General features: G+C 49.0%; 1 protein-coding gene across 2 annotated transcripts in view; it reads left to right on the top strand.

Moving 5' to 3' along the window:
* Positions 1-11796: 11796 nt before the first annotated feature.
* The window catches only part of LOC122548519 (mechanosensitive cation channel TMEM63B-like), a 68625-nt gene continuing 53865 nt past the window's right edge, over positions 11797-26556 (top strand). The window contains exons 1-2 of one of the 2 annotated variants that reach the window (XM_087984157.1): positions 11797-11919; positions 21342-21525. In XM_087984157.1, the coding sequence (XP_087840283.1) occupies positions 21388-21525 (138 nt within the window). In that variant the 5' untranslated portion in view covers positions 11797-11919; positions 21342-21387. Of the gene's footprint in view, positions 11920-21341; positions 21526-24632; positions 25223-26556 lie in introns of those variants that run through there. The other variant, XM_087984164.1, reaches the window with a different exon arrangement.

Here is a 26556-nt window from a genome sequence, read left to right as displayed (position 1 = left end):
GGTCTGGAGGGGGTTACAGAGATAGGGAAGGGGAGTGGGTCTGGAGGGGATTACAGAGATAGGGAAGGGGAGTGGGTCTGGAGGGGTTAGAGAGATAGGGAGGGGAGTGGGTCTGGAGGGGATTACGGATATAGGGAGGGGAGTGGGTCTGAAGGGGGTTACAGAGATAGGGAGGGGAGGGGTCTGGAAGGTGTTACAGAGATAGGGAGGGGAGTGGGTCTGGAAGGGGTTATAGAGATAGGGAGGGGAGTGGGTCTGGAGGGTGTTACAGAGATAGGGAGGTTAGTGGGTCTGGAAGGTGTTACAGAGATAGGGAGGGGAGTGGGTCTGGAGGGGATTACAGAGATAGAGAGGGGAGTGGGTCTGGAGGGGATTACAGAGATAGGGAGGGGAGTGGGTCTGGAGGGGATTACAGAGATAGGGAGGGGAGTGGGTCTGGAGGGTATTACAGAGATAAGGAGGGGAGTGGGTCTGGAGGGGGTTATAGAGATAGGGAGGAGTGTGGGTCTGGAGGGGATTACAGAGATAGGGAGGGGAGTGGGTCTGGAGGGTATTACAGAGATAAGGAGGGGTGTGGGTCTGGAGGGGGTTATAGAGATAGGGAGGAGTGTGGGTCTGGAAGGGATTACAGAGATAGGGAGGGGAGTGGGTCTGGAGGGTATTACAGAGATAAGGAGGGGAGTGGGTCTGGAGGGGGTTACCGAGATAGGGAGGGGAGTTGGTCTGGAGGGTGTTATAGAGATAGGGAGGGGAGTGGGTCTGGAGGGGGTTATAGAGATAGGGAGGGGAGTGGGTCTGGAGGGGGCTATAGAGATAGGGAGGGGAGTGGGTCTGGATGGGATTACAGAGATAGGGAGGGGAGTGGGTCTGAGGGGGTTACAGAGATAGGGAGGGGAGTGGGTCTGGAGGGTGTTACAGAGATAGGGAGAGGAGTGGGTCTGGAGGGTATTACAGAGATAGGGAGGGGAGTGGGTATGGAGGGGATTACAGAGATAGGGAGGGGAGTGGGTCTGGAGGGGTTTACAGAAATAGGGAGGGGAGTGGGTCTGGAGGGGGTTATAGAGATAGGGAGGGATGTTGCATGTAGTGACTCTGAATTTTAAAATTTACCTAATCCTGAGTATTCGAGTATTCGAAACAAAATAAAACTCCAAATAGTCAATGGATTAGACAGTATCTAGGGAAGGAAATGGAAACAACCACTTTAAAACAAAGGGGAAGGTGTAAATTTGACATCATCGTGTGAGCAGAGTGAGAGATTGAGGAATTCTTTGATGCAGAACATTAAGATAGCAGCATGTGAATAAGACAGACCCTCTTCATCCCTGCTCCCCTTCCCCACCATTTGGCATTGTCTGTAATTGGCTGAATTTGAAAAGTTATGGATAGTTTCGGGTGAACAAGGTTCCCTCTAATTTAAAACGGGATATTATGGATGCTGGAAATCTGAGTCAAACACAGAGAATACTGGAGAAACTGCTGGAGGCAGGTCAGGCAGCTTCTGTGGAGAGAGAGAGAGAGAAAAACAGACTTGAAAGTTTTGAGTCTGGAGAACTGCGTCTAGTTCTAAAAGAAGAGTTGTACCAAACTTGAAACATAAACTCTTTCTCTGCTGCCAGACCTGCTGAATTTCTCCAGCATTTTCTGGTTTGTCTGAAAATGTGTCCTCCACAGATCCCACAGCTGCAGAAATTCTCATCCAGGGTTTCAGTTGCTGAGTCCACATTATTCCTCGAGTCTTCTGCCATCTGTAGATTTGATCTGATCTGAAACCTTACTCCCGAGGCAGTCTGCACATTAGCAGGCTTTTGTCAGGGTGACATTAACAGTTGATTAGCATGACTGCATTGAGCAGGAGGAAATGTAATCATTCCTGTGCATAAGCATTGTCCCCGTGCTGGACTGAGGGGTCAGTCAGTCAGGGGCAGACAACATTCTGTCCTCGATGGAAAATGAAAGATAGTGAGATGAGACTTGTAGCTGATTCCCTTCCAGTGTCTCGACTCAATACACAATTGTATTTTCACATCACTGTTAACTGCTGAGCCATCTCATACAGTCACAGGGGTGTCCAGCGTGGGAAACAGGCCCTTCAGCCCAATTTGTCCATGCTGTCCAGTTTTCACAATTAAACTAGCCCCATTTGACTTTGTTTGGTCCATATCCATACCTATCCCATCCACGTCCATTCCTAAATATTTCATAAATGATAAAACTGTAGTCGCCTCCACCACTACCTCTGGGCAATCTGGTCCAGACACTCATCACTCTCTGTGTGAAAAGATTGCCCCTCTAAATCCTTTTGTGTCTCTCCCATCTCACCTTAAACCCATGCCCTCCAGTTTTAGACCCCCCTGCCATAAGGAAAAGCTGTTGACTATCTACCTTACACATGCCCCTCATTATTTTATAAGCCTCTATATGGTCAGCCCATTCCTGAAGTAGGGCTTATGCCCGAAACATCGATTCTCCTGTTCCCTGGATGCTGCCTGACCTGCTGCGCTGTTCCAGCAACACATTTTCAGCTCTGATCTCCAGCATCTGCAGACCTCACTTTCTCCTCTATATGGTCAGCCCTCAGTCTGCTATGCTCCACGGTCCCGGCCTAACCTAACACTAACCTCCCAGTTCTGATTGTATTCCTATGCATCTTTTCTTCATTCTTTCTAATTTAATAACATCTTTTCAACAGTAGGGTGACCAGAACTGCACACAGTACTCCAAATGTGGCCTCACCAACGTCTTGTACAGCTGCAGCAAGATCTCCCAACACCTATAACTCAACACTCCCATCAATGAAAGCAAGTGTGCAGAATGCCTCTCACATCTCGTCCATCTCTCACAGCGTCCGAGTTTGAAAGACCCACAGCCTCCTGAGTGCCCACAAGGCATGTTGGCTGTTTGCATTGGAGGCAAAGAGCGTTGGTGTGGGGACAGATGGAGCTCAGCTCTCCATGCACCACCCTTGGGTTGAATAGCCAGTGGACTTTGTCATGCAGCTGGGGATAGGCTCAAATGTTTCCACATCTCAGCCTCCAAGTAACAAGCAGAGGATAGTGCAATGTGTGCTTTTGAGAAATGGGCAGGGCAATCGCAAAGTTGTTCCGAAACAGGAGGGGGCCATTCGGCCCACTGTGCCTGTACTGGCTTTTCAGTTGAGCATTATTACCTACTGCCAAGATCCTATCTATTCCCCACACCCTCGCACACTATTCCCATCCAAATAATCATCCAATGATCCTCTGGAGTGCCTCAGTTGAGTCTGCCCCACCACATTTCCAGACTCTAACTACATGCTATGTGAAAAAGTTTTTTCTCACATTCACTTTGCACGTCACTTTAAATGCAGTCTCACACACACACACTCACACACATACACACACGCGCGCTCCTACACACACAAACACTCACACACTCTCTCTCACACACACACAGTCACACACTCACACAACACACACACACACCTACACACAAACACCCACACTCACTCACACACTCCTACACACACACTCTCACATACTTAGACTCATACACTCACACTCATACACACACAAACACCCACACTCACTCCTACACACACACAGACACACACTCACACGCACACATGCACACACACACACTCACACAATTCAGCATTGCACACTCACACACCTACACAAGTTTACACATATAACACTCAAGGAGCAAGTCATCATCCAGGGCAAAGCAGCTACTTGACTGGCACCACATCCACAAGAACCTTTTGGGTGGCACGGTAGCTCAGTGGTTAGTACTGCTGCCTCACAGTGCCAGGGACCTGGGTTCGATTCCAGCTTTGGGTGACTGTCTGTGTGAAGTTTCCTCCCACAGTCCAAAGATGTGCAAGTTAAGTGAATTGGCCAAACTAAATTGTCCATAGTGTTCAGGGATGTGCAGGTTAGGTGCATTAGTCAGGGGTAATGTAGAGTAATAAGGTAGTGGAATGGGTCTGGGTGGGTTACTCTTCGGAGGGTCAGTGTGGACTTGTTTGGCCAGAGGCTCTGTTTCTACTCTGTAGGGATTCTATGACACTCAGTAGCAGCAGTGTGTACTATCTACAAGATGCACTACAGAAATTCACCAAAGACCTTTAGATAGAACCTTCCAAACCCACATCCACTTCCATCTAAAAGGACAAAGGCAGCAGATACATGGGAAAACCACCACTTCCGGGTTCCCCTGCAACACCCCGACTTGGAAATATATACAAACATACACAATAAGGGCAGTATTAGACTATTCGCTCTCCCAAAGGCTCCTCTACTATTCAAATAAGGTATTGGCTGATCTGCTTTTATTTCAAGTTCCACATTCCCATCTACCCAGTAACCTTTGATTTAGAGTCATAGGGTCACAGAGTTGTACAACATGGAAACAGACCCTTCGGTCCAACCCGTCCATGCCGACCAGATATCCCAACCCAATCTAGTCCCACCTGCCAGCACCCGGCCCATATCCCTCCAAACCCTTCCTAATCATATACCCATCCAAATGCCTCTTAAATGTTACAATTGTACCAGCCTCCACCACATCCTCTGGCAGCTCATTCCATACACGTACCACCCTCTGTGTGATAAAGTTGCCCCTTAGGTCTCTTTTATATCTTTCCCCTCTCACCCTAAACCTATTCGCTCTAGTTCTGGACTCCCTGACCCCAGGGAAAAGACTTTGTCTATTTATCTTATCCATGAACCTCACAATTTTGTAAACCTCTATAAGGTCACCCCTCATTGCATATAAGAATCTACTTACGTCTGCCTTAAAAATATTCAAAGACATGTTTCCTGAAACAGAGTTCCAAAGTCACACACAACCCTCTGGGGGGAATAATATCTACTCTCTGTCTGAAAAGGGCAAGCCTGAATTTTAAAACAGTGCTCCTTACTTGTGACACACTCCCCCCGGGACCCCCTGTAAATACTGACACACTCCCCCCAGGACCCCCTGTAAATACTGACACACACACACACACACACAATGACTCAGAGAGATTTACTGTGTGAGGTTCTGGATGAAGGCCAGTACAAAGGTTGAAGCCATGAAGATTGAAAAGGCTTTTGAGCCAAATAGAACACCAAAAATGCCACAGGTCTTGTGTTTTGGTGTCTTTGAACAGATGGGGGAGGCCGACAGAGGACCTCATGTCTCAGGGTTGTGATCCAACAGCAGGACAGTCCTGGAAGATCTCAGGAAGTCTGCTCTGCGACATGGGCAGCATCTGCAGGGAAAGGGAGATCCTCGCTGTCACAGTGGCTTCAAAAAGCAGTTCTCTTGCATTTTGTTTCCAGTGCAGTCACCCTTATCCCCAGGATAACTGCTCCAACATCGCTGCACTCCCTCAGTACTGCACTGAGAGTGACAGCCTAGGGGCTGCTGTCAAATAATAGCAATTAACGAGACCCTGACTCTGACGCAGAGGTGAGTGAGTGTCACAGGTGACTTTAACACAGAAGCTGTCAGTCGGTGTCTGGGCCACGGAAGGGCAGCGAAGTGTTTGTTGACTGGTGGATGTGACCTGTTTGCTCCCACAGGCACAGACAGTGTCAAGGGAAGATACTTGTATGTTTTATCCCAAAGGATTAGGGTCTGTGTTGGAGCCAGACATTGTCCAAATGGCAGTCTGTGTGTTCAGTCTAGACGATATAAAAACACAACCAGACAACAAACACAGGAGTTTCTTCAGACTGTGCTGTCCTGGATAACCGGAGACTTTGGGAGCCTATTATAAGATCAAAGAAACATAATTGGTTACGATACAGAATGTTAAACTTACCCCTCCGAGTACCCCAGAGAGAAGGCACCACTGGATCCTGAGAATTCTGCTTGCTGCTGATTAGGGGAGCAGTCAGTGCAGGAATAGGCTCAGAAAGACACAGTGAGGTTTACTCAGGTGGGTCAGTGGAGAGAGGGAACAGCTAGAACAGCAGCAATGCCACATTTATAGGACCCAGAATATTCTGATCTGGACCAGCTACCTCACAGTAAATAATGACAATCTTCTGCCCATGGGCACCCTATAAATACTGGCACACGGACCCCCCCCGGGGACACCCTGTAAATACTGACACACTCCCCCCCAGGGACCCCCCTGTAAATACTGACACACTCCCCCTGGGGACCCCCCTGTAAATACTGACACACTCCCCCTGGGGACCCCCCTGTAAATACTGACACACTCCCCCCAGGGACCCCCCTGTAAATACTGACACACTCCCCCTGGGGACCCCCCTGTAAATACTGACACACTCCCCCCAGGGACCCCCCTGTAAATACTGACACACTCCCCCCAGGGACCCCCCTGTAAATACTGACACACTCCCCCCAGGGACCCCCCTGTAAATACTGACACACTCCCCCGGGGACCCCCTGTAAATACTGACACTCTCCCCCCAGGGACCCCCTGTAAATACTGACACACTCCCCAGGGACCCCCCTGTAAATACTGACACACTCCGCCCCAGGAACACCCTGTAAATACGGACACACTCCCCCCAGGGACCCCCCTGTAAATACTGACACACTCCCCCCAGGGACCCCCCTGTAAATACTGACACACTCCCCCCGGGGACCCCCCTGTAAATACTGACACACACCCCAGGGACACCCTGTAAATACTGACACACTCCCCCCGGGACCCCCCTGTAAATACTGACACACTCCGCCCCAGGAACACCCTGTAAATACGGACACACTCCCCCCAGGGACCCCCCTGTAAATACTGACACACTCCCCCCAGGGACCCCCCTGTAAATACTGACACACTCCCCCCGGGGACCCCCCTGTAAATACTGACACACACCCCAGGGACACCCTGTAAATACTGACACACTCCCCCCGGGGACCCCCCTGTAAATACTGACACACACCCCAGGGACACCCTGTAAATACTGACACACTCCCCCCCAGGGACCCCCCTGTAAATACTGACAAAGTCCCCAGGGACCCCCCTGTAAATACTGACACACTCCGCCCCAGGGACCCCCCTGTAAATACTGACAAAGTCCCCAGGGTGCCCCTGTAAATACTGACACACACCCCAGGAACCCCCTGTAAATACTGACACACTCCCCCCAGGGACCCTCCTGTAAAGACTGACACACTCCGCCCCAGGAACCCCCTGTAAATGCTGACACACTCCCCCCAGGGACCCCCCTGTAAATACTGACACACTCCCCCCAGGGACCCCCTGTAAATACTGACACACTCCGCCCCAGGGACCCCCCTGTAAATACTGACACACTCCCACCAGGACCCCCCTGTAAATACTGACACACTCCCCCAGGGACCCCCCTGTAAAGACTGACACACTCCGCCCCAGGAACCCCCTGTAAATACTGACACACTCCCCCCAGGGACCCCCCTGTAAATACTGACACACTCCCCCCGGGGACCCCCCTGTAAATACTGACACACTCCCCCCAGGGACCCCCCTGTAAATACTGACACACTCCCCCCAGGGACCCCCCTGTAAAGACTGACACACTCCGCCCCAGGAACCCCCTGTAAATACTGACACACTCCCCCCAGGGACCCTCCTGTAAAGACTGACACACTCCCACCAGGACCCCCCTGTAAATACTGACACACTCCCCCCAGGGACCCCCTGCAAATACTGACACACTCCCCCCAGGGACCCCCTATAAATACTGACACACTCCCCCCGGGACCCCCCTGTAAATACTGACACACTCCCCTCAGGGACCCCCCTGCAAATACTGACACACTCCCCCCAGGGACCCCCTGTAAATACTGACACACTCCCCCCGGGACCCCCCTGTAAATACTGACACCCCCCCCCTCCCCGGGGACCTTCCTGTAAATACTGACAAAGTCCCCAGACACCCCACTGTAAATACTGACACACTCCCCCCGGGACCCCCTGTAAATACTGACACACTCCCCCCAGGGACCCCCCTGTAAATACTGACACACTCCCCCCGGGACCCCCCTGTAAATACTGACACACTCCCCCCCCAGGGACCCTCCTGTAAATACTGACAAAGTCCCCCGGGACCCCCCTGTAAATACTGACACACTCCACCCAGGGAACCCCCTGTAAATACTGACACCGTCCACCACAGGGACCCCCCTGTAAATAATGACACACTCCCCCCACGGGACTCTCTGTCAATACTGACACACTCCCCCCCGGGACCCCCCTGTAAATACTGACACACTCCCCCCGGGGCGCTCTGTAAATACTGACACACTCCTCCAAGGGCCCCCTGTAAATACTGACGCACTCCCCCCCTGGACCCCCCTGTAAATACTGACAGACGTCCCCCCCGGGACCCCCCTGTAAATACTGACACACTCCCCCCCGGGATTCCCCTGTAAATACTGACACACTCCCCTCGGGACCCCTTGTAAATACTGACAGACGTCCCCCCCCGGGACCCCCAGTAAATACTGACAAATTTCTGGAGACCCATCTGTGAATACTTGATTGCTATATCTGACCAACAAAAACATTGTTGGATCATTTTCCCACGATGTTAGATGGTGAACAAAATGGACTTTGGTTTTTCTGTGTCCAGCACTTCCTATGTCTCCATGACAACCCCAGAATGGGAAGCTGTATTTTTGTGATGGGCTGGTTTTGCAGAGATTCATTATTTGATGGCTCACCTCTCCTCACTCACTGTTTTCCCTCACTGGTTTACTGCTCCCCAAGTCCACATTCTCAATTCAGTTACCCGTGTAAAATACAAGCACAATACCATGGATGCTGGAAATCTGAAATAAAAGTAGAAAGTGCTGGACAAACCCAGCATCTGTGAGGAGAAGGCAGAGTTAACGCTTTGGGGTGAATGAACCTTTTCAGGACATTCTGAAGAAACGTCATTTGGACTCAATTTCTCTCTTCACAGATGCTGCCAGAGTTACTGGGCTTTTTTCAAGCATTTTCTGCTTTTACATCTGAATAAATGTGTTCAATTTGGATGGAGCTCGCACTTAAGTTGGAAACTTGCGTATGCGAGACCCCGAACAGAGTCTTGAGCACAGAAATTTAGCCTGACACTCCAATGCAGTACTTAGAAAGTGCTGCACTGTCACAGGCACTGTCTTTTGAATCAAACATTATCTGCCCTCTCAAGTGAATCGATCACATGAATCCAATGATGCTGTTTTGATAAAGAACAGGGGCAGGGTTCTCACTGAGGCACTGGTCAATATTTATCCCTTAAGCAATGTGATTGAAATTAGAGCATCCAGTCATTACCACATTGTTGTTTATGGGATCTTGCTGTGTCCAAACTGGTGTCACCTCGCAATAGCGGTGACAATTCAGAATCATTTCACAAAGCACTTTGGGATGTCCAGGCAGGGAGAAAGTTGCGATAGATATGTCGCATTTACTTTCCTAGTGCGGGTACCGTTCACCGCACTGTTAACGTTAGTGCTGTGTAAGCTCCTGAGACAGCTTTCTCCCACTAGGCTGGGAATCAGGTGGTTCTCACTGACACGGTGTTGGCCCAGGGAGAGGTACCATATCGCAGCACGCTGATCACATCTTAGCAAGCACATCCTCTCCGGAATGTGGGAAGCAGCTATCGGACCATTCCCCAACTCCTCGGGGCCTGTCTCACCACTCAGTAAGTCCATGGATAGTCTGTCACTGAATTCCATGGACCCTCCTTTGCCCATGGCCCTCAACAGAAATTGACCAATCCCAGGCTCAAAAGGAGCAAGGGTCCAGCATCAATCTGGAAGAATGCTCCAATATTCTGTGGCCCCCTTTTTGTGTTGAAACACTTTCTATTTGTATCCCATTAGTTTGCTCAGTGAGGATTTCTCCAGCAAGGTTAGGGCAGGTGCCTGTCTGGTGGAGAAATAGATTCCTTTCAATATCTCATTTCCAAACTGTCCCCTACACAGCGTCATCAAGAAACAGCAGTGTTAGTTTTCATGTTTACACCAATTCCGTTCCTCTGCCAGGCAACTTTCTGAGGCTATAAACCAGTCCACACCAGCACCTCGCCTCCAGTCCACAGTAGATCTTGACTCTAGACCACACCAGCACCAGTGTGTCTGTGTGAGAGTGTGTGTGTGGGGTTGTGTGTCTGTGGGAGGGTGTGCCTGTTTGGGTTGTATGTGTCTGTGTGTGTGGGGGGGGTAGTGTGTCAGTGCGAGGGTGTGTGTGTGTGGGGGTTGTGTGTCAGTGTGAGGGGGATGTGTGGGTGGTTGTGTGTCTGTGTGAGGGGCTGTGTCTGTGTGAGGACATGTGTGGGATGTTGTGTGTCTGTGTGAGTGTGTGTGTAGGGTTGTGTGTCTGTGTGAATGATTGTGTGTGAGGGATTCTGTATCCGCGTGAATGTGTGTGTGTCTGTGTGAGTGTCTGTGTGGGGGTTTGTGTGACTGTGTGAGGGTGTGTGTGTGGGGGGGTTGAGGGGGTGTGTGGGGGGTTGAGGGTTTGTGTGTGTGTGTGGGGTTGTGTGTCTGTGGGAGGGTGTGTGATCCGTTTGTGTGTCTGTGTGAATGTGTGTGTACGTGAGAGTGTATGCATGTGTGTGTGTAGGGGTGGGTTGTGTGTCCATGTGAGAGTGTGTGTGGGGTTGTGTGTCTGTGTGGGGGCGTGTGTGGGGGCTTGTGTGTCTGTGGGAGGGTGTGTGTGTGTGTGTGGAGTTGTGTGTCTCTGTGAGGGTGTGTGTGAGGTGGTTGTGTGTCTCTATGAGGGTGTGTGTCTGTATGAGGGAGTTGTGTGTCTCTGTGAGGGTGTGTGTCTCTGTGAGGGGGTTGTGTGTCTGTGTGAGGGTGTGGGTGTGTGTGAGGCTGTGTGTCTCTGTGAGGGGGTCGTGTGTTTGTGTGAGGGTGTGGGTGTGTGTGAGGGGGTTGTGTGTCTGTGTGAGGGGGGTGTGTGTCTCTGTGAGGGTGTGTGTCTGTGTGAGGGTGTGTGTCTGTGTGAGTGTGTGTGTGAGGGGGTTGTGTGTGTGTGTGAGGGTGTGTGTCTCTGTGAGGGTGTGTGAGTGTGTGTGTGAGGGTGTGTGTGAGGGGGTTGTGTGTGTGTGTGAGGGTGTGTGTCTGTGTGAGTGTGTGTGTGTGAGGGTGTGTGTGTGTGTGTGAGGGAGTTGTGTGTGTGTGAGGGTGTGTGTCTGTGTGAGTGTGTGTGTGTGAGGGGGTTGTGGGTGTGTGTGAGGGTGTGGGTGTGTGTCTGTGTGAGGGGGTTGTGTGTCTCTGTGAGGGTGTGTGTCTGTGTGAGGGTGTGTGTCTCTGTGAGTGTGTGTCTCTGTGTGGGTGTGTGTCTGTGTGAGGGTGTGTGTCTCTGTGAGGGTGTGGGTGTGTGTGAGGGTGTGTGTCTCTGTGAGGGTGTGTGTCTGTGTCTCTGTGAGGGTGTGGGTGTGTGTCTCTGTGAGGGTGTGTGTCTGTGAGGGTGTGGGTGTGTGTCTCTGTGAGGGTGTGGGTCTGTGTCTCTGTGAGGGTGTGGGTGTGTGTGAGGGTGTCTGTGTGAGGGTGTGTGTCTCTGTGAGGGTGTGGGTGTGTGTCTCTGTGAGCGTGTGGGTCTGTGTCTCTGTGAGGGTGTGGGTGTGTGTGAGGGTGTCTGTGTGAGGGTGTGTGTCTCTGTGAGGGTGTGGGTGTGTGTCTCTGTGAGCGTGTGGGTCTGTGTCTCTGTGAGGGTGTGGGTGTGTGTGAGGGTGTCTGGTGGAACCCCAGACCCTGGCAGCCTCGCTCGGTGTGGGGTTTGCTGTGTTGCTTCGTGCCTTACAGCTGCTCCCCGGCCTGGCTTACTTTCACTTTAACTCTCGGGTTTGTTCTGTTTTGACTGGGTGGGGACTGTTTAAAAAAAAGGTCAATCCAAACAGGAAATGTTCATGAGCCAGAGGCTGAACCGAGGGAAGGTGCTGATCGGGATTCTCTGGGAGATGAGCGACCGACTCCAGGGGAGGTAGCATTCCTCTGCAGGTGGGTTTCTACTGACAACTTTACAGGGACCAACAGTTCAGGCAGCTCTGAGAAACTCTCTCCTCACTTCTTCTGGTGCACTTTATCGCCATGTTGGACTGGAACTGGACAGCTGGCCATTCCCGACTTTACCATTCCCTGTCCCACCCTGTGGTCAGTGCCCTCACAGCCCTGTCCCACTCAGTGGTCATCCCCTCACAGCCCTGTCCCACCCTGTGGTCATCCCCTCACAGCCCTGTCCCACCCTGTGGTCAATCCCCTTACAGCCCTGTCCCACTCAGTGGTCATCCCCTCACAGCCCTGTCCCACCCTGTGGTCATCCCCTCACAGCCCTGTCCCACCCTGTGGTCAATCCCCTTACAGCCCTGTCCCACTCAGTGGTCATCCCTTCACAGCCCTGTCCCACCCTGTGGTCAATCCCCTCACAGCCCTGTCCCACCCAGTGGTCATCCCCTCACAGCCCTGTCCCACCCTGTGGTCAGTCCCCTCACAGCCCTGTCCCACCCTGTGGTCAGTCCCCTCACAGCCCTGTCCCACCCTGTGGTCAATCCCCTCACAGCCCTGTCCCACCCTGCGGTCAGTGCCCTCACAGCCCTGTCCCACCCTGTGGTCAGTGCCCTCACAGCCCTGTCCCACCCTGTGGTCAGTGCCCTCACAGCCCTGTCCCACCCTGTGGTCAGTGCCCTCACAGCCCTGTCCCACCCGGTGGTCAGTGCCCTCACAGCCCGGTCCCACCCGGTGGTCAGTGCCCTCACAGCCCGGTCCCACCCGGTGGTCAGTGCCTTCACAGCCCGGTCCCACCCAGTGGTCAGTGCCCTCACAGCCCGGTCCCACCCTGTGGTCAGTGCCCTCACAACCCGGTCCCACCCTGTGGTCAGTGCCCTCACAGCCCTGTCCCACCCTGTGGTCAGTCCCCTCACAGCCCTGTCCCACCCGGTGGTCAGTCCCCTCACAGCCCTGTCCACACTTGGTGTCATTAGTTGGGTGAACTGTAAGGTCCTTCACAGGCCATTGTAATCTTGTCACGTGTACTGAAGGACAGTAACTTGAAATGAGCTAATGATCTCATCAAAATGAATCTGTTCCTGGGTAAAGATTGATGGGATACTGTGAGGTGCCTCTACACTTCTCTCACATAGCGCCGGTCCATACCACATCTTCGCCTGAGATTTCTGTTTAAATCCCTTGGCTCTGACCAAGCAGCTGTCCCTCAGCTCTCCCCTCCCTTGCTGTTATGCATCTTCTGTGCTGTGCTGTCCTCCCTCAGTGCAGCACTCCCTCTGTATAAGAGCAGAAGGTATAGGTGTGGCTCAGCGGTTAGCACCGCTGCCTCTCAGCACCAGGGGGTCTAGGTTCAAATCCACCCTCGGGTGATTGCGTGGAGTTTGCACGTTCTCCCTGTGTCTGTGCGGGTTTCCTCCGGGTGCTCCGGTTTCCTCTCACAGTCCAAAGATGGGCAGGTCAGGTGAATTAGCCATGCGAAATTGTGCAGGCTAGGTGGGTTAACCATGAGAAATGCAGGATTACAGGGAATAAGGTTGGGGGGATGAGTCTGGGTGGGATGGTCTTTGGAGGGCCAATGGGCTGAATGGCCTACTTCCACACTGTAAGGAATAGATGCACTGAGTCTGCTCAGCCATTCAACCATGGCTGATGTGCTTCTCAACTCCCATTGCTCCTTTAATCCCCTTCCTAATGAAGAACCTGTCTGTCTTGGTCTTAAATACAGGGTGACCCCTGTATCCATGGGTCTGGTTTCCGTGGTTTACCATGGCCCAAACATATTATAGGGAAGGTTTCAGAACCAGGGACCAGGAGACTGTTTCAGGCTTCTGGGGTGGGTCTTGGAAGGTATCCCCAGCGGCTATGGGGGGACTATTGTACACTCAGGGACTTGGCCTCCACAGCCCTATGTGGCAATGAGTTCCACACAGTCTGTGCTGTCTCTGCATTGAACCGAGAGAGAGACTGTTTCTGACTCATTCTGCGTCAGCTGCTGTTCCTTATTGCATTACCCTGGAAGTTATTTCTGAGAGAGTTGCAGGGAGGGACATCAGAATTCTCAATGGGTTTACTTCCACTTTCCCACCACAACTGGTACTTTTAGAGTGAGGATGGAAATAGTGTTAAGGAACCATTTGAAGGTTGAAGAAAAGAGTTATTTGAACTTCTCACGTCACTCTGCTCTGCGTGTGGAGCGCCGCTTCTTCATCCACACAGCCACCTGATGAAGGAGCAGCTGTGAACCTGTTGGACTATAACCTGGTGTTGTGTGATTTTTAATACCCCAGTCCGACACCGGCACCTCCAAATCCTAATTTTAAAACACAGTGCCCCCTGGTGTTGGACTCTCAGAAGGTAAAGAATCTTCTCCTGATTCCTTGCTGTATTTAGTTGTGTTTACCATCTGATTATATTGAGCCAGTTGGTTTAACCTTGCCTGGTGGGAAAGCTTTAGCATTGATAATTTGGAAAAGTAAATTGCTTGCATGAGTGCAGATTAATGAGAGGAAGCTGGCGTAGGTTAGTTTCAGGTGAGTCATGTTTAGTTGAAGTGGTATTTTCTTGGTGATGTTGACACGTTGTATATGGATTTTCAAAAGCAGTTTGCTGAACAGTCACAAACAGACTTGGCAGTCGATGGCAGAAACACGTGGGAGAAAAGGAGCAAGATGCAAAGTCAGCTGATTGAGAGGAGACAGAGAAGTAGTGGTGACTTATAAACAAAAATTTAGCAACAGAGAAACTCAGCAGCACTGGCAGCATCTGCGCTGTTCCACAGCATCCGCAGCCCTTTTTACTTGTTAGTGTCATGGAGTCATAGAGATGTACAGCACGGAAACAGACCCTCCGGTCTGGCTGCCCAGATACCTAACCTAATCTAGTCCCAATTGCCAGATCCCTCTAAACCCTTCCCTTTACATATACCCATCCAGATGCCTTTTAAATGCTGTAATTGTACCAGCCTCCACCACTTCCTCTGGCAGCTCATTCCATACATGCACTACCCTCTGCGTGAAAAAGGTGCCCTTGGGTCCCTTTTAAATCTTTCCCCTCTCACCTTAAACCTGTGCACTCTAGTTCCCTACCCCAGGGAAAAGATCTTGTCTATTTACCCGATCCATGCCCCTTATGATTTTATAAACCTCTATGAGGTCACCCCTCAGCCTCCGACACTTCAGGGAAAACAGCCCCAGCCTATTCAACCTCTCCCTATCACTCAAACCATTTAAGTTGTGAGGCTGGTTTGTCTCTCAAAATGGACCAAGGTTTATTATGGAATTTCCCAGTAAAAAGTCAACTGCTTTTCTACGAATGACCAATATTAATGGACGTGCAGAGTACAATTTACAGGTGACACAAAAACTTGGAAATAATGTCACTACCCTGAACTGTGAGGGTAGTAAAGACTTCAGGAGGATGTAGGCAGGCTGGTAGAATTGTCAGAGATGGAAATGTGTTGCTGGAAAAGCGCAGCAGGTCAGGCAGCATCTAGGGAACAGGAGAATCGACGTTTCGGGCATTAGCCCTTCTTCAGGAATGAGGAAAGTGTGTCCAGCAGGCTAAGATAAAAGATAGGGAGGAGGGACTTGGGGGAGGGGCGTCGGAAATGTGATAGGTGGAAAGAGGTCAAGGTGAGGGTGATAGGTCAGACTGGGGTGGGGGCGGAGAGGTCGGGAAGAAGATTGCAGGTTAGGAAGGCGGTGCTGAGTTCGATGGATTTGACTGAGACAGGCTGGGGGGAGGGGAAATGAGAAAACTGGTGAAATCCGAGTTCATCCCTTGTGGTTGGAGGGTTCCTAGCCGGAAGATGAGGCGTTCTTCCTCCAACCGTCGTTTCGCTGTGGTCTGACGATGGAGGAGTCCAAAGACCTGCATATCCTTGGTGGAGTGGGAGGGGGAATTGAAATGTTGAGCTACAGGGTGGTTGGGTTGGTTGGTCCGGGTGTCCCAGAGGTAGAATTGTCAGGCACATGGCCAATGAAATTGAACACACACGGGGTGAAGTGGTGAGTTTGGACAGGCAATGTAAAACAAAGGGGTCCAGTTCGCCGAGCTGGGACATGACACCAATATTGTGGCAGGGTAGCTTTCGCTAGTGCCACTCAGGAAGCTTTAAACTATTGTGGCATGGGGGTTGGGAACCAGAGCAGTAACTCAGCGTGTGCAGTGATTGAAGTGAAGGTACAGGTTAAGTCAAGTAAGCCCATTAAGAAGAACAGGCAGGGCCAGGTTAATGAAGGTGGCAGGACAAGGCAGGGTCTGAAGTATATTTATTTTGATGCAGAGTATGACAGATGAAGCAGATGAGCTTCGAGCTTGGATTAGTACCTGGGACTACAATGACGTAGCCATTACAGAAACCTGGTTGAGAGAAGGGCAGCTCAGAGTTTAGATGTTTCAGGTGTGATGGGGCTGGATGAAAGGGACGGGGGAGTTGCATTACTGATTAAGGAGAATGTCACAGCTGTACTGAGAGAGGCCATTCAATGAGGCCTATGGGTAGACCTCAGGAATAGGAAAGGTGCAGTCACTATTGATGGGGTTACACCATAGGTCTCCCAATAGCCAGTGGGTAATAGAGAGTATATATGTAAGCAGATCATGGAAGGGGTAAAAACGAGTGGGTGACTTTAACTTCCCCAATAGTAATTGGGACTCATTTGGTGCCAGGGGCTTAGATAGGCAGAATTTGTTAGGTGCATCCAGGAACATTTCTTGTAGATAGTCCAACTAAGATGCTGCCTGACCTGCTGTGCTTTTCCAGCACCACACTCTTGACTCTAATCTCCAGCATCTGCAGTCCTCACTTTTGCCCAACTAAGGGAAGGGCCATACTAGACCTTGTACTGGGGAATGGGCCTGGCCAGGTGATTGAAGTGTCAGTGGGGGAACATTTTGGGAACAGTGACCATTAATTCTATAAGTTTTAAGATAATTGTAGATAAGGATAAGACTGGTCCTCGGGTGCAAGTGCTAAGTTGGGGGTAAGGCTAATGCCAACAGGACGAGGTGGGAACTTGAGAAATTAGATTGGGGCGGCTGTTTGAAGGTGTGTGGGAGCCTTTTAAAGGCCAGTTGATCAGAGCTCAGGATGAGCATGTTCCTGAGAGGATGAAAGATAAGGACGGCAAGATTCAGGAATCATGGAATGACAGGAGATTTTGAAAATTTCGTCAAAAAGGAAAAGGAAGCATATGTAAGGTTTAGGAACTGGTAAGATTAGGGAGCGTTATATTGATATTCCAGGGTACTGTATGTCTGATATTAAGAAGGAGGTGGTGTTGGGTGTCTTGAAAAACATTAAGGTAGAAAAGTCCCCAGGGCCTGATGGGATCTATCCCAGGATACTGAGGGAGGCAAGAGGGGACCTTGACAGAGATTTTTGTATCCACCTTGGCCCTAGGTAAGGCCCCAGAAGACTGGAGAATAGCCAATGTTCCTTTGTTTGGCAACACAGGCAATCCAGGAAATTACAGGCCAGTGAGCCTGACATCAGTGGCAGGGCAAATTATTGCAGTAGCATTTTAGGGACAGGATTTACTCACATTTGGAAAGATAATGGACCTATGATGGATCGTTAAAATGGCTTTGAGCTGGGAGGTCTTATCTTGAAAATCGGTTTGAGTTTTTCAAGAAAGTGGTGATGATGAATGAGGAGAGTAAGGCAGTGGATGTTGTTCACAAGAGCTTTTCTAAAGCATTTGACAAGGTCACTCATGATAGACTGGTCCAGAATGTGAAGTCATATGGAATCCATGGTGAGTTGATAAGCTGGATATAAAATTGGCTTGATAACAGAAGGCAGAGGGTAGTTGTGGAGGGGTGTTTTTCTGGCTGGAGGGTTGTGCCCAGTGGTGTTCCACAAGGACCAGTGCTGGGACCTCTTTGTTTAATAAATATATAAATGATTTGGATCAAAATGTCAGTGGTCTATTCAGTAAGTTAATAACTTAGTAAGTGTTCAGATGACACAAAAATTGATGGCGTTGTGGATAGTGAGGAAGGTTGTCAAAGGATGTGGCAGGATATAGATCAGTCGGAAAGTTGGGTGGAGGAATGGCAGGTGGAGTTTAAGTGTGTGGCAGTGCATTTTGGGAGGTCAACACAAGAGGAAAATATACAGCAAGTGTCCCTTAGGAACATTGATATACAGAGGGATCTTCGGGCGCAAGTCCATAGCTCCCTGAAAGTGACAAAGTGAGTGGATAAGGTGGTAAAGAAGGCATATGGCATGCTTGCCTTCCTCAGTTGGGTCATTGAGTTTAAAAATTGGCAAGTCATGTTGCAGCTGTATAAAACTTTTTTAGTTAGGCCATTTAAAGTATTGTGTGCAGTTCTGTGTACACACTATAGGAAGAATGTCGAGACTTTGGAGAGGGTGTGATAGAGGTTTACCAGAATGTTGCTTGGATTGGAGTGTATTAGCGAAGAGGAGAGATTGGACAAACTTGGATGGTTTTTGTGAGAGCGTCAGAGATTGAAGTCTATAAAATTATGAGTGGCATGGATAAGGTGGAGTCTTATCCCCAAGGTGGAAGTGTCAGCTATTAAGGGGCATTGGTTCAAAGTGAGAGGGGGGAAAGTTTAAAGATGTGTGAGGCAAGTTGTTTTACACAGGAAGTTGTAGGTGCCTGGAACAGGCTGCCAGGGGAAGTGGTAGGAATAGATATGACAGCAATGTTTAGAAGGCATTTAGACAGACACATGAACAGGCAGGGAATGGAAGGATCTGGACCATATGCAGGCTGATGGGATTAGTTTAGAATGGCATCATGGTCAGGAAAATCATGGTGGGCCGAGGGGCCTGTTCCTGTGCTGTTCTGATCTATGGGTAGAAAGTGAGGACTGCAGATGCTGGAGATCAGAGTCAAAGAGTGTGGTGCTGGAAAAGCACAGCCGGTCAGGCAGCATCCGAGGAGTAGGAGAGTCAACATTTCGGGCATAAGCCCTTCATCAAGCCTCATTCCTGATGAAGAACTTATGCCCGAAACAGCGATTCTGCTCCTCGGCTGCTGCCTGACCTGCTGTGCTTTTCCAGCACCACTCTCTCCACTTCCTTTTTCTTTTAAGGACAGTTATCACGGATTGGCTCGGCTCCATTCAAATGCGCTGAGCGTGGCTCCACCAACGAGTGATGGCAGTCATTGTCCAGGGTCATTTCGGCAGCAGAACTCCAGAAAAAAAAATGGATGGAGTTATTTCAAATATACACCCTGAACCAAGTGAAGAATTGTAGAGCAGAAGCAGCCCACTTGGTGCACTCTGTTTGTCCTGGATCACAGGACAAGCTCTTCCTCATAAATCTCCAATTATTACCTTTTCCACATGAATCTGCTATTCCGTTCTTACAGGCAATGGACTGCAGAACATAACTAACCCACTGTGTTTGGAAAGAAAATCTCCTCATCTTCTTTTTGTTCCTTTAAATCTTGGATCCTGTGATTAATGCTCCTTCTGTCCCAGGAACTGTTCTGACTTATTAAAACTCCTTTGTGATTTTTAAAAACCTCGATTAAGTCTGCTTTTTAATTTTCCTGCTTAGAGTCGTAGAATTGTACAGCATGGAAATAGACCCTTTGGTCCAACTTGTCCATGCTGACCAGACATCCTAATTTAATCTAGTCTCATTTGCCAGCATTTGGCCCATATCCCTCTAAACCCTTCTGGTTCATATACCCATCCAAATGCCTTTTAAAAGTTGTAATTGTTTAGGGTGTAGGTTTGCTCGCTGAGCTGTAGGTTTGATATCCAGGTAACTTCATCAGTGGCAACCTCCAAATGTTGTAATTGTACCAGCCTCCACCACTTCCTGTGGTAGCTCATTCCATACACACACCACCCTCTGGGGGAAAAAGTTGACCCTCAATTCCCTATTAAATCTTTCACCTCTCACCTTAAATCACGATGGCTTAGTGGTTAGCACTGCTGTCTCACAGTCGCCAGGGAACCCGGGTTTGATTCCAGCCTCGGGTGACTGTCTGTGTGGAGTTTGCACATTCTCTCCGTATCCGCGTGGGTTTCCTCCGGGTGCTCCGGTTTTCTCCCACAGTCCAAAGATGTGCAGGTCAAGTGAATTGGCCATGCTAAATTGCCCATGGTGTTAGGTGCATTAGTCAGGGGTAAATGCAGGGGTCTGGGTAGGTTACTCTTTGGGCTGAAGGGCCTGTTTCCATACTGTAGGGAATCTAATCTATGCCCTCTATCTTTGGACTCTTCTACCCTGGGGAAAAAAACCTTGTCTATTTACCCCCCCCCTCCATTCTCCTTATGATTTTATAACCCTCTATGAGGTCACCCCTCAGCCTCCAACGCTCCAGAGTAAACAGCCTGTTCAGCCTCTCCCTATAGTTCAAACCTTCCAACCCTGGCAACATCCTTGTAAATCTTTTATGGACCTTTCAAACTTAACAACATCTTTCCTATAGGAGGGAGACCAAAACTGAATGCAGTATTCCAAAAGTAGCCGAACTAATGTCCTGTACAGCCACAACATGACCCCCCCAACTCCAATACACATTGCTCTGACCAATAAAGGAAAGCATACCAAATACCTTCTTCACTAACATATCTATCTGCTACTCCAATTTCAAGGAACTATGAACCTGCACTCCAAGGTCTCTTTGTTCAGCAACACGCCATAGGACCTTACCATTAAGTGTACAAGTCCTGCTAAGATTTAAATTAAATTCCATCTGCCACTCCTCAGCCCATTGGCCTATGCGCTTAGGCTGTCGTATATAAGAAGGAATTGAAAGTGGGAGTAGAAGAAAAGCAAAATTCTGCAGATGCAGAAAATCTGAAAGGGAGCACGCTGCAGAAACTCAGTAGGTCTGGCAGTGTCTGTGGAGAGAGAAACTGAGTGAACGTTTCAAGTCTGTGTATAAGTTTAGAAACAAAAACCGAAGTTGCTGGAAAAGCTCAGCAGGTCTGGCAACATCTGTGCAGAGAAATCAGAGTTACCATTTTGGGTTCGGTGAGAGAGTTGATTTCCAGCAACTTTGGTTTTGTTTCTGATTGACAGTATCCGCAGTCTTTTCAGTTTTTATTTGGTGTGAAATTAACCTGTTTGGAATGCATATCTCTCTTTATTCATTCATGGGATGAGGGCGTTGCTGGCTGGGGCAGCATTTATTGCCCATCCCTAATTGCCCAGAGGGCAGTTAAGAGTCAACCATATTTTTGTGGGTCTGGAGTCACATGTAGGCCAGACCAGGTAAGGATGGCAGATTCCTTCCCTGAAGGAATATCTCAGTCAATAAATGCTGTGGGGGGGGACAAATGTTCTGTTTTTTCTCGCAAAAGTCAAGCTCTTCATCCTTTTGGGGGTGAGTTGTTGTCGGTGGGTAAATAATGTTTATTGAAGGACAATGAAGAAGTCGCTATTTTTGTTGATCACTCCTTTTGGCATCGCCTTCTAGATGAAAGTATTGGGAGCTGTTTGCTCTCTAGATCCCGCCCACCGTGATGGACCGAGTGCTCAGGACAACTGCTGCATTTAATAGCACCAACTGCTTCAACCTCGAGCGAGGATCCACGGTGCTGCAGGGTAACAGTTTTGGAGGAATCCCCACCGTCCTGCTTATCTACTTTGTCAGTTTCTGGGTAAGTGGCGTCAGTCTGTTTTGAAGGTCAGTCGGTCTGTTTCCCGCGTGTCACAGACCAAGAGTCACCTCACAGAGTGATGGCTTAATAGTGCAGAGCCACTAAAGATGCTTCACAAATGCAGTTATCAAACAAAGACCGACGATGAGCCTCATTTGAGGACCGATGGTGGCCAAAACGATGGCCTACCCAAGGAGTAGGAGAGAGGCTGAGATGGCAAGGTTTAGGAAAGGGATTGGGGTCTGGGCAGCTAAAGGCAGAGGAATACAGACAGAGGTGAGGGAACAAAGCAATTTGAAAACAAGGATGTGGGGTCAGCTCAGCCTCGCTGCAGCTGTTAATGCTGCAGAGAATGAATTTGTTTAAAAATCCAGATTGTATAAAAACTAATCTCACTTTGGCATCAAATGCATCATGCCAACTGCAGAGGTAAAGATGAACTTTTGTTTTTTTTTTAAATTGCATCTTTGGAGGCAATACTTATGATGATTTATAAAGCTCTTGCAAAGTGCCTTGATATGTTTCATGATGTTAAAAACTGCTACATAAACACAGGTTGTTGTTGAAACATAGTGACTTTGTGACTCAGGCATTGCAATGGAAACCAAAGTCACTCACTTTATGTTAATGTCTGACGGTGTAAGAATGGAACGTGCCAGAGGGTGGAACTTCTAATTGCTGTACTTGATGTCTAGCAACCTCAGTATTTAAAAAAAATCTTTTTGATTCAATCATGTATAAACTGGAAGCTAAGCCGATGAGGACAGTCAGTCCATCGCCTAGTTCCTACTGACCTCTTCTCTACTTCTTTTATTCTTCAAATATTTCAACAATTTAAAAGCATGTACACAGGTAGGCACAGCAGTCTCCATCTGTTACTTGAGTGCATGTTAATTCATGGGAGAGCTCTCCCCTTCATTTCAGGCTGCTGTGTTCAGGGTTTCTGACAGAGAGTGATTTCACATCCTCGCAACCCTCTGTGTTTTCCAATTCTGCTTATCTTTCTCTTTTTTCTGGTAATGGAGTCATCATGGTCAGCAAGTTATTCCTTGTGTTCGGTTTCCGAAACTCTATTAACGTCAAAAAGCTTGATCACGCTGTCATTCACCTCTTCAGAGAACGGGAGCTCTTCGTTTTTATTCTCTCCTCCTGTTTAAAGCTTCTCATCTCTGGCCGTAATTCCATCAATCACTCCTGCAACCTCATCCTTTCCATAATGGTGTCACCTATCCCAGCATCCTCTGGTGCACCTGTACCCATGGTCACCGGCCCCGACATCAGGTCAGCCTTTGAGAGTGAACCCACAGAAAGTGACTGGTCTGGATGGAGTCTCCAGTCATGCACTCAGATCCTGCAGGGACCAGAAAAACTAATTTAAGGACAAAAGGGTAACTAGGGAGAGAATAGGGCCCCTCAAAGATCAGCAAGGCGACCTTTATGTGGAGCCACATGAGATGGGGCAGATACTGAACGAGTATTTTGCATCAGTATTTACTGTGGAAAAGGATATGGAAGATATAGAATGTAGGGAAATAGATGGTGACATTTTGGAAAATTAGGGATAGTCAACATGGTTTTGTGCATTGGAACTCATGTCTCACAAACTTGATTGAGTTTTTTGAAGAAGTAACAAAGAGGATTGATGAGGGCAGAGCAGTAGGTGTGATCTATATGGACTTCAGTAAGGCGTCGACAAGGTTCCCCATGGGAGACTGGTTAGCAAGGTTAGATCTCATGGAATACAGGGAGATCTAGCCATTTGGACACAGAACGGGCTCAAAGGTAGAAGACAGAGGGTGATGGTGGTGGAGGGTTGTTTTTCAGATTGGAGGCCTGTGACCAGTGGCGTGCAACAAGGATCGGTGCTGGGTCCTCTCCTTTTTGTCATTTATATAAATGATTTGGTTGTGAGCATAAGAGACATAGTTAGTAAGTTTGCTGATGACACCAAAACTGGAGGTGTAGTGGACAGCGAAGAAGGTTACCTCAGATTACAACAGGATCTTGATCAGATGGGCCAATGGGCTAAGAAGTGGCAGATGGAGTTTAATTCAGATAAATGCGAGGTGGTGCATTTTGGGAAAGCAAATCTTAGTAGGACTTATACACTTAATGGTAAGGTCCTAGGGACTGTTGCTGAACAAAGAGACCTTGGAGTGCAAGTTCATAACTCCTTGAAAGTGGAGTCGCAGGTAGATAGGATAGTGAAGAAGGCATTTGGTGTGCTTTCCTTTATTGGTCAGAGTATTGAGTACAGGAGTTGGGAGGTAATGTTGCGGCTGTACAGGACATTGGTTAGGCCACTGTTGGAATATTGCGTGCAATTCTGGTCTCCTTCCTATTGGAAGGATGTTGTGAAACTTGAAAGGGTTCAGAAAAGATTGACAAGGATGTTGCCAGGGTTGGAGGGTTTGAACTATAGGGAGAGGCTGAACAGGCTGGGGCTGTTTTCCCTGGAGCGTCGGAGGCTGAGGGGTGACCTTATACAGGTTTATAAAATCATGAGGGGCATGGATAGGGTAAATAGACAAAGTCTTTTCCCTGGGTGGGTGAGTCGCGAAATAGAGGGCATAGGTTTAGGGTGAGAGGGGTAAGATATAAGAGAGACCTACAGGGCAACGTTTTCACTCAGAGGGTGGTACGTGTATGGAATGAGGTGCCAGAGGAAGTGGTGGAGGCTGGTACAATTGCGACATTTAACAGGCATCAGGATGGGTATATGAGTAGAAGGGTTTGGAGGGATATGGGCTGGGTGCTGGCAGGTGGGACTAGATTGGGTTGGGATATCTGGTCGGTATGGACGGGTTGGACCGAAGGGTCTGTTTCCGTGCTGTCCATCTCTATGACTGTATAACCTGTAAACTCCAAGATATAGGTCCCGGCACCCCGCTCTGTAACTTGATCCTTGACTTCCTGACCCACAGACCACAATCAGTAAGAATAGGCCACAATAGCACCTCCATGATGATCCTCAATGCCAGTGCCCAGCAAGGCTGCATACTCACCCCCCCCCCCCCCGCCACTGTACTCCTTACACATATACGACTATGTGGTCAAATTCCGCCCCAGCTCTGCTTACATGTTTGCTGACAACACCACCCTTGCAGGTGAGATCTCAAACAACGACAGGACAGAACACAGGGAAGAGTCTGAGTGCTTAACAGCATGGTGTAAAGACAACAATCTCTCCATCAACATCAGCAAAACAAAGGAGCTGGTCATTGACTTCAGGAAGCAGAGTGGAGGGCATGCCCCTGGCTATATCAATGGTACTGAGGTGGAGATGGTCGAGAGCGTCAAGTTCTTGTGAGTGATGATCACTAACACTGTCCTGGTCTTCCCATGTCAATACAACAACCAAGAAAGCACAACAACCTCTCTACCTCCTCAGGAGGTGAAGGAAATTTAACCTGTGCACAGGGATACTACCGAGTTTTATTCATGAATCATAGAAGGCATCCCATCTGGCTGCATCACAGCGTGGTGTGGCAACTGCTGTGCCCAAGACTGCACAAAACTATAGAGAGTTGTGAACACAGCCCAGTCTATCACGTGAACCAGCCCTCCATCCATTGACTCCATCTATACTTTCCATTGCCTCGGGAAAGAACCAACATAATCAAAGACTGCTCCCATCCTGGTTATACTCTCTTGCATCCTGTTCCATCAGGCAGAAGATATGAAAGTTTGTATACACGTACGATCAGATTCAAGAACAGCTTCTTCCCTGCTGTTATCAGATTTTTCAACCATCTTCTCAAATGTTAATTCTGATCTCTCTCTCACTGCACCCTCTCTGCAGCTGTAACACTGTATTCTGTGCTCTGTTCTGCTACCCTGATGAACTGTGTGTGGTATGACCTGCCTGTAGAGCGTGCAAAACAACACCTTCCAGTGTATGTTGGTGCATGTGACATTAATAAAACAAACCAAATCCAAATAGATCATGTCCACATTTTCTAACTTGCTCACTACCTCCTCAAAGAAATCTAACAGATTTGTCAGGTATGACCTCCCCTTGATGAAGTTGTGCTGACTCAGCCCTATTTTTTTCATGCATGTCCAAGTACTCCACAATCTCATCCTTAATAATGGACTCTGAAATCTTACCAATGACTGAGGTCAGGCTACCCGGCCTATAGTTTTCTGTCTCCTCCCTTCTTCAACAGCGGTGTTATATTAGCCATTTCCAGTCCTCTGGATCCCTCCTTGATTCCTAGAAGATCACTAGGTATGTCTCCACAAACTGCTCCGCTATCTCCTTCAGAACCCTGGGGTGTGGTCCATCAGGTTCTGGAGTAGAGTGGTGCTGGAAAAGCACAGCAGTTCAGGCAGCATCCGAGGAGCAGGACGGGTTGCACCTGAACCAGAAGGGCACCAATATCCTGGGGGGTAGGTTTGCTAGCACTCTTCGGGGGGGTTTAAACTAATTTGGCAGGGGGATGGGATCCAGACTTGTAGTCCAGCAAGTAGGCTAGCTGTTTGTCAGGATGTCCAAGTATGTGGGGAGGCTGTGAAGAAGGTAGCACTGACAGGGAATACTTGCGGACACAGAGATGGGTTCAAGTGTGTATACTTCAACGCAAGGAGTATCAGAAATAAGGTCGGTGAACTTAAGGCGTGGATCGGTACCTGGGACTACGATGTTGTGGCCATCACGGAAACGTGGATAGAAGAGGGACAGGAATGGTTGTTGGAGGTTCCTGGTTACAGATGTTTCAGTAAGATTAGGGAGGGTGGTAAAAAAGGAGGGGGGGTGGCGTTGCTAATTAGAAATGGTATAACGGCTGCAGAAAGGCAGTTCGAGGGGGATCTGCCTTTGGAGGTAGTATGGGCTGAAGTCAGAAATAGGAAAGGTGCAGTCACCTTTGGGTGTTTACTATAGGCCCCCCAATAGCAGCAGAGATGTGGAGAAACAGATTGGGAAACAGATTTTGGAAAGGTGCAGAAGCCACAGGGTAGTAGTCATGGGCGATTTCAACTTCCCAAACATTGATTGGAAGCTCTTTAGATCAAGTAGATTGGATGGGG

The sequence above is a fragment of the Chiloscyllium plagiosum genome, unplaced genomic scaffold (assembly GCF_037043375.1).
Source record: "Chiloscyllium plagiosum isolate Xiang-an unplaced genomic scaffold, Cpla_swu_hap1 HiC_scaffold_3, whole genome shotgun sequence".
NCBI classification, from domain to species: Eukaryota; Metazoa; Chordata; class Chondrichthyes; order Orectolobiformes; family Hemiscylliidae; genus Chiloscyllium; species Chiloscyllium plagiosum.
Note: the sequence above shows the minus strand (reverse complement) of the source record. Positions and strands in the feature narration are given on the sequence as shown.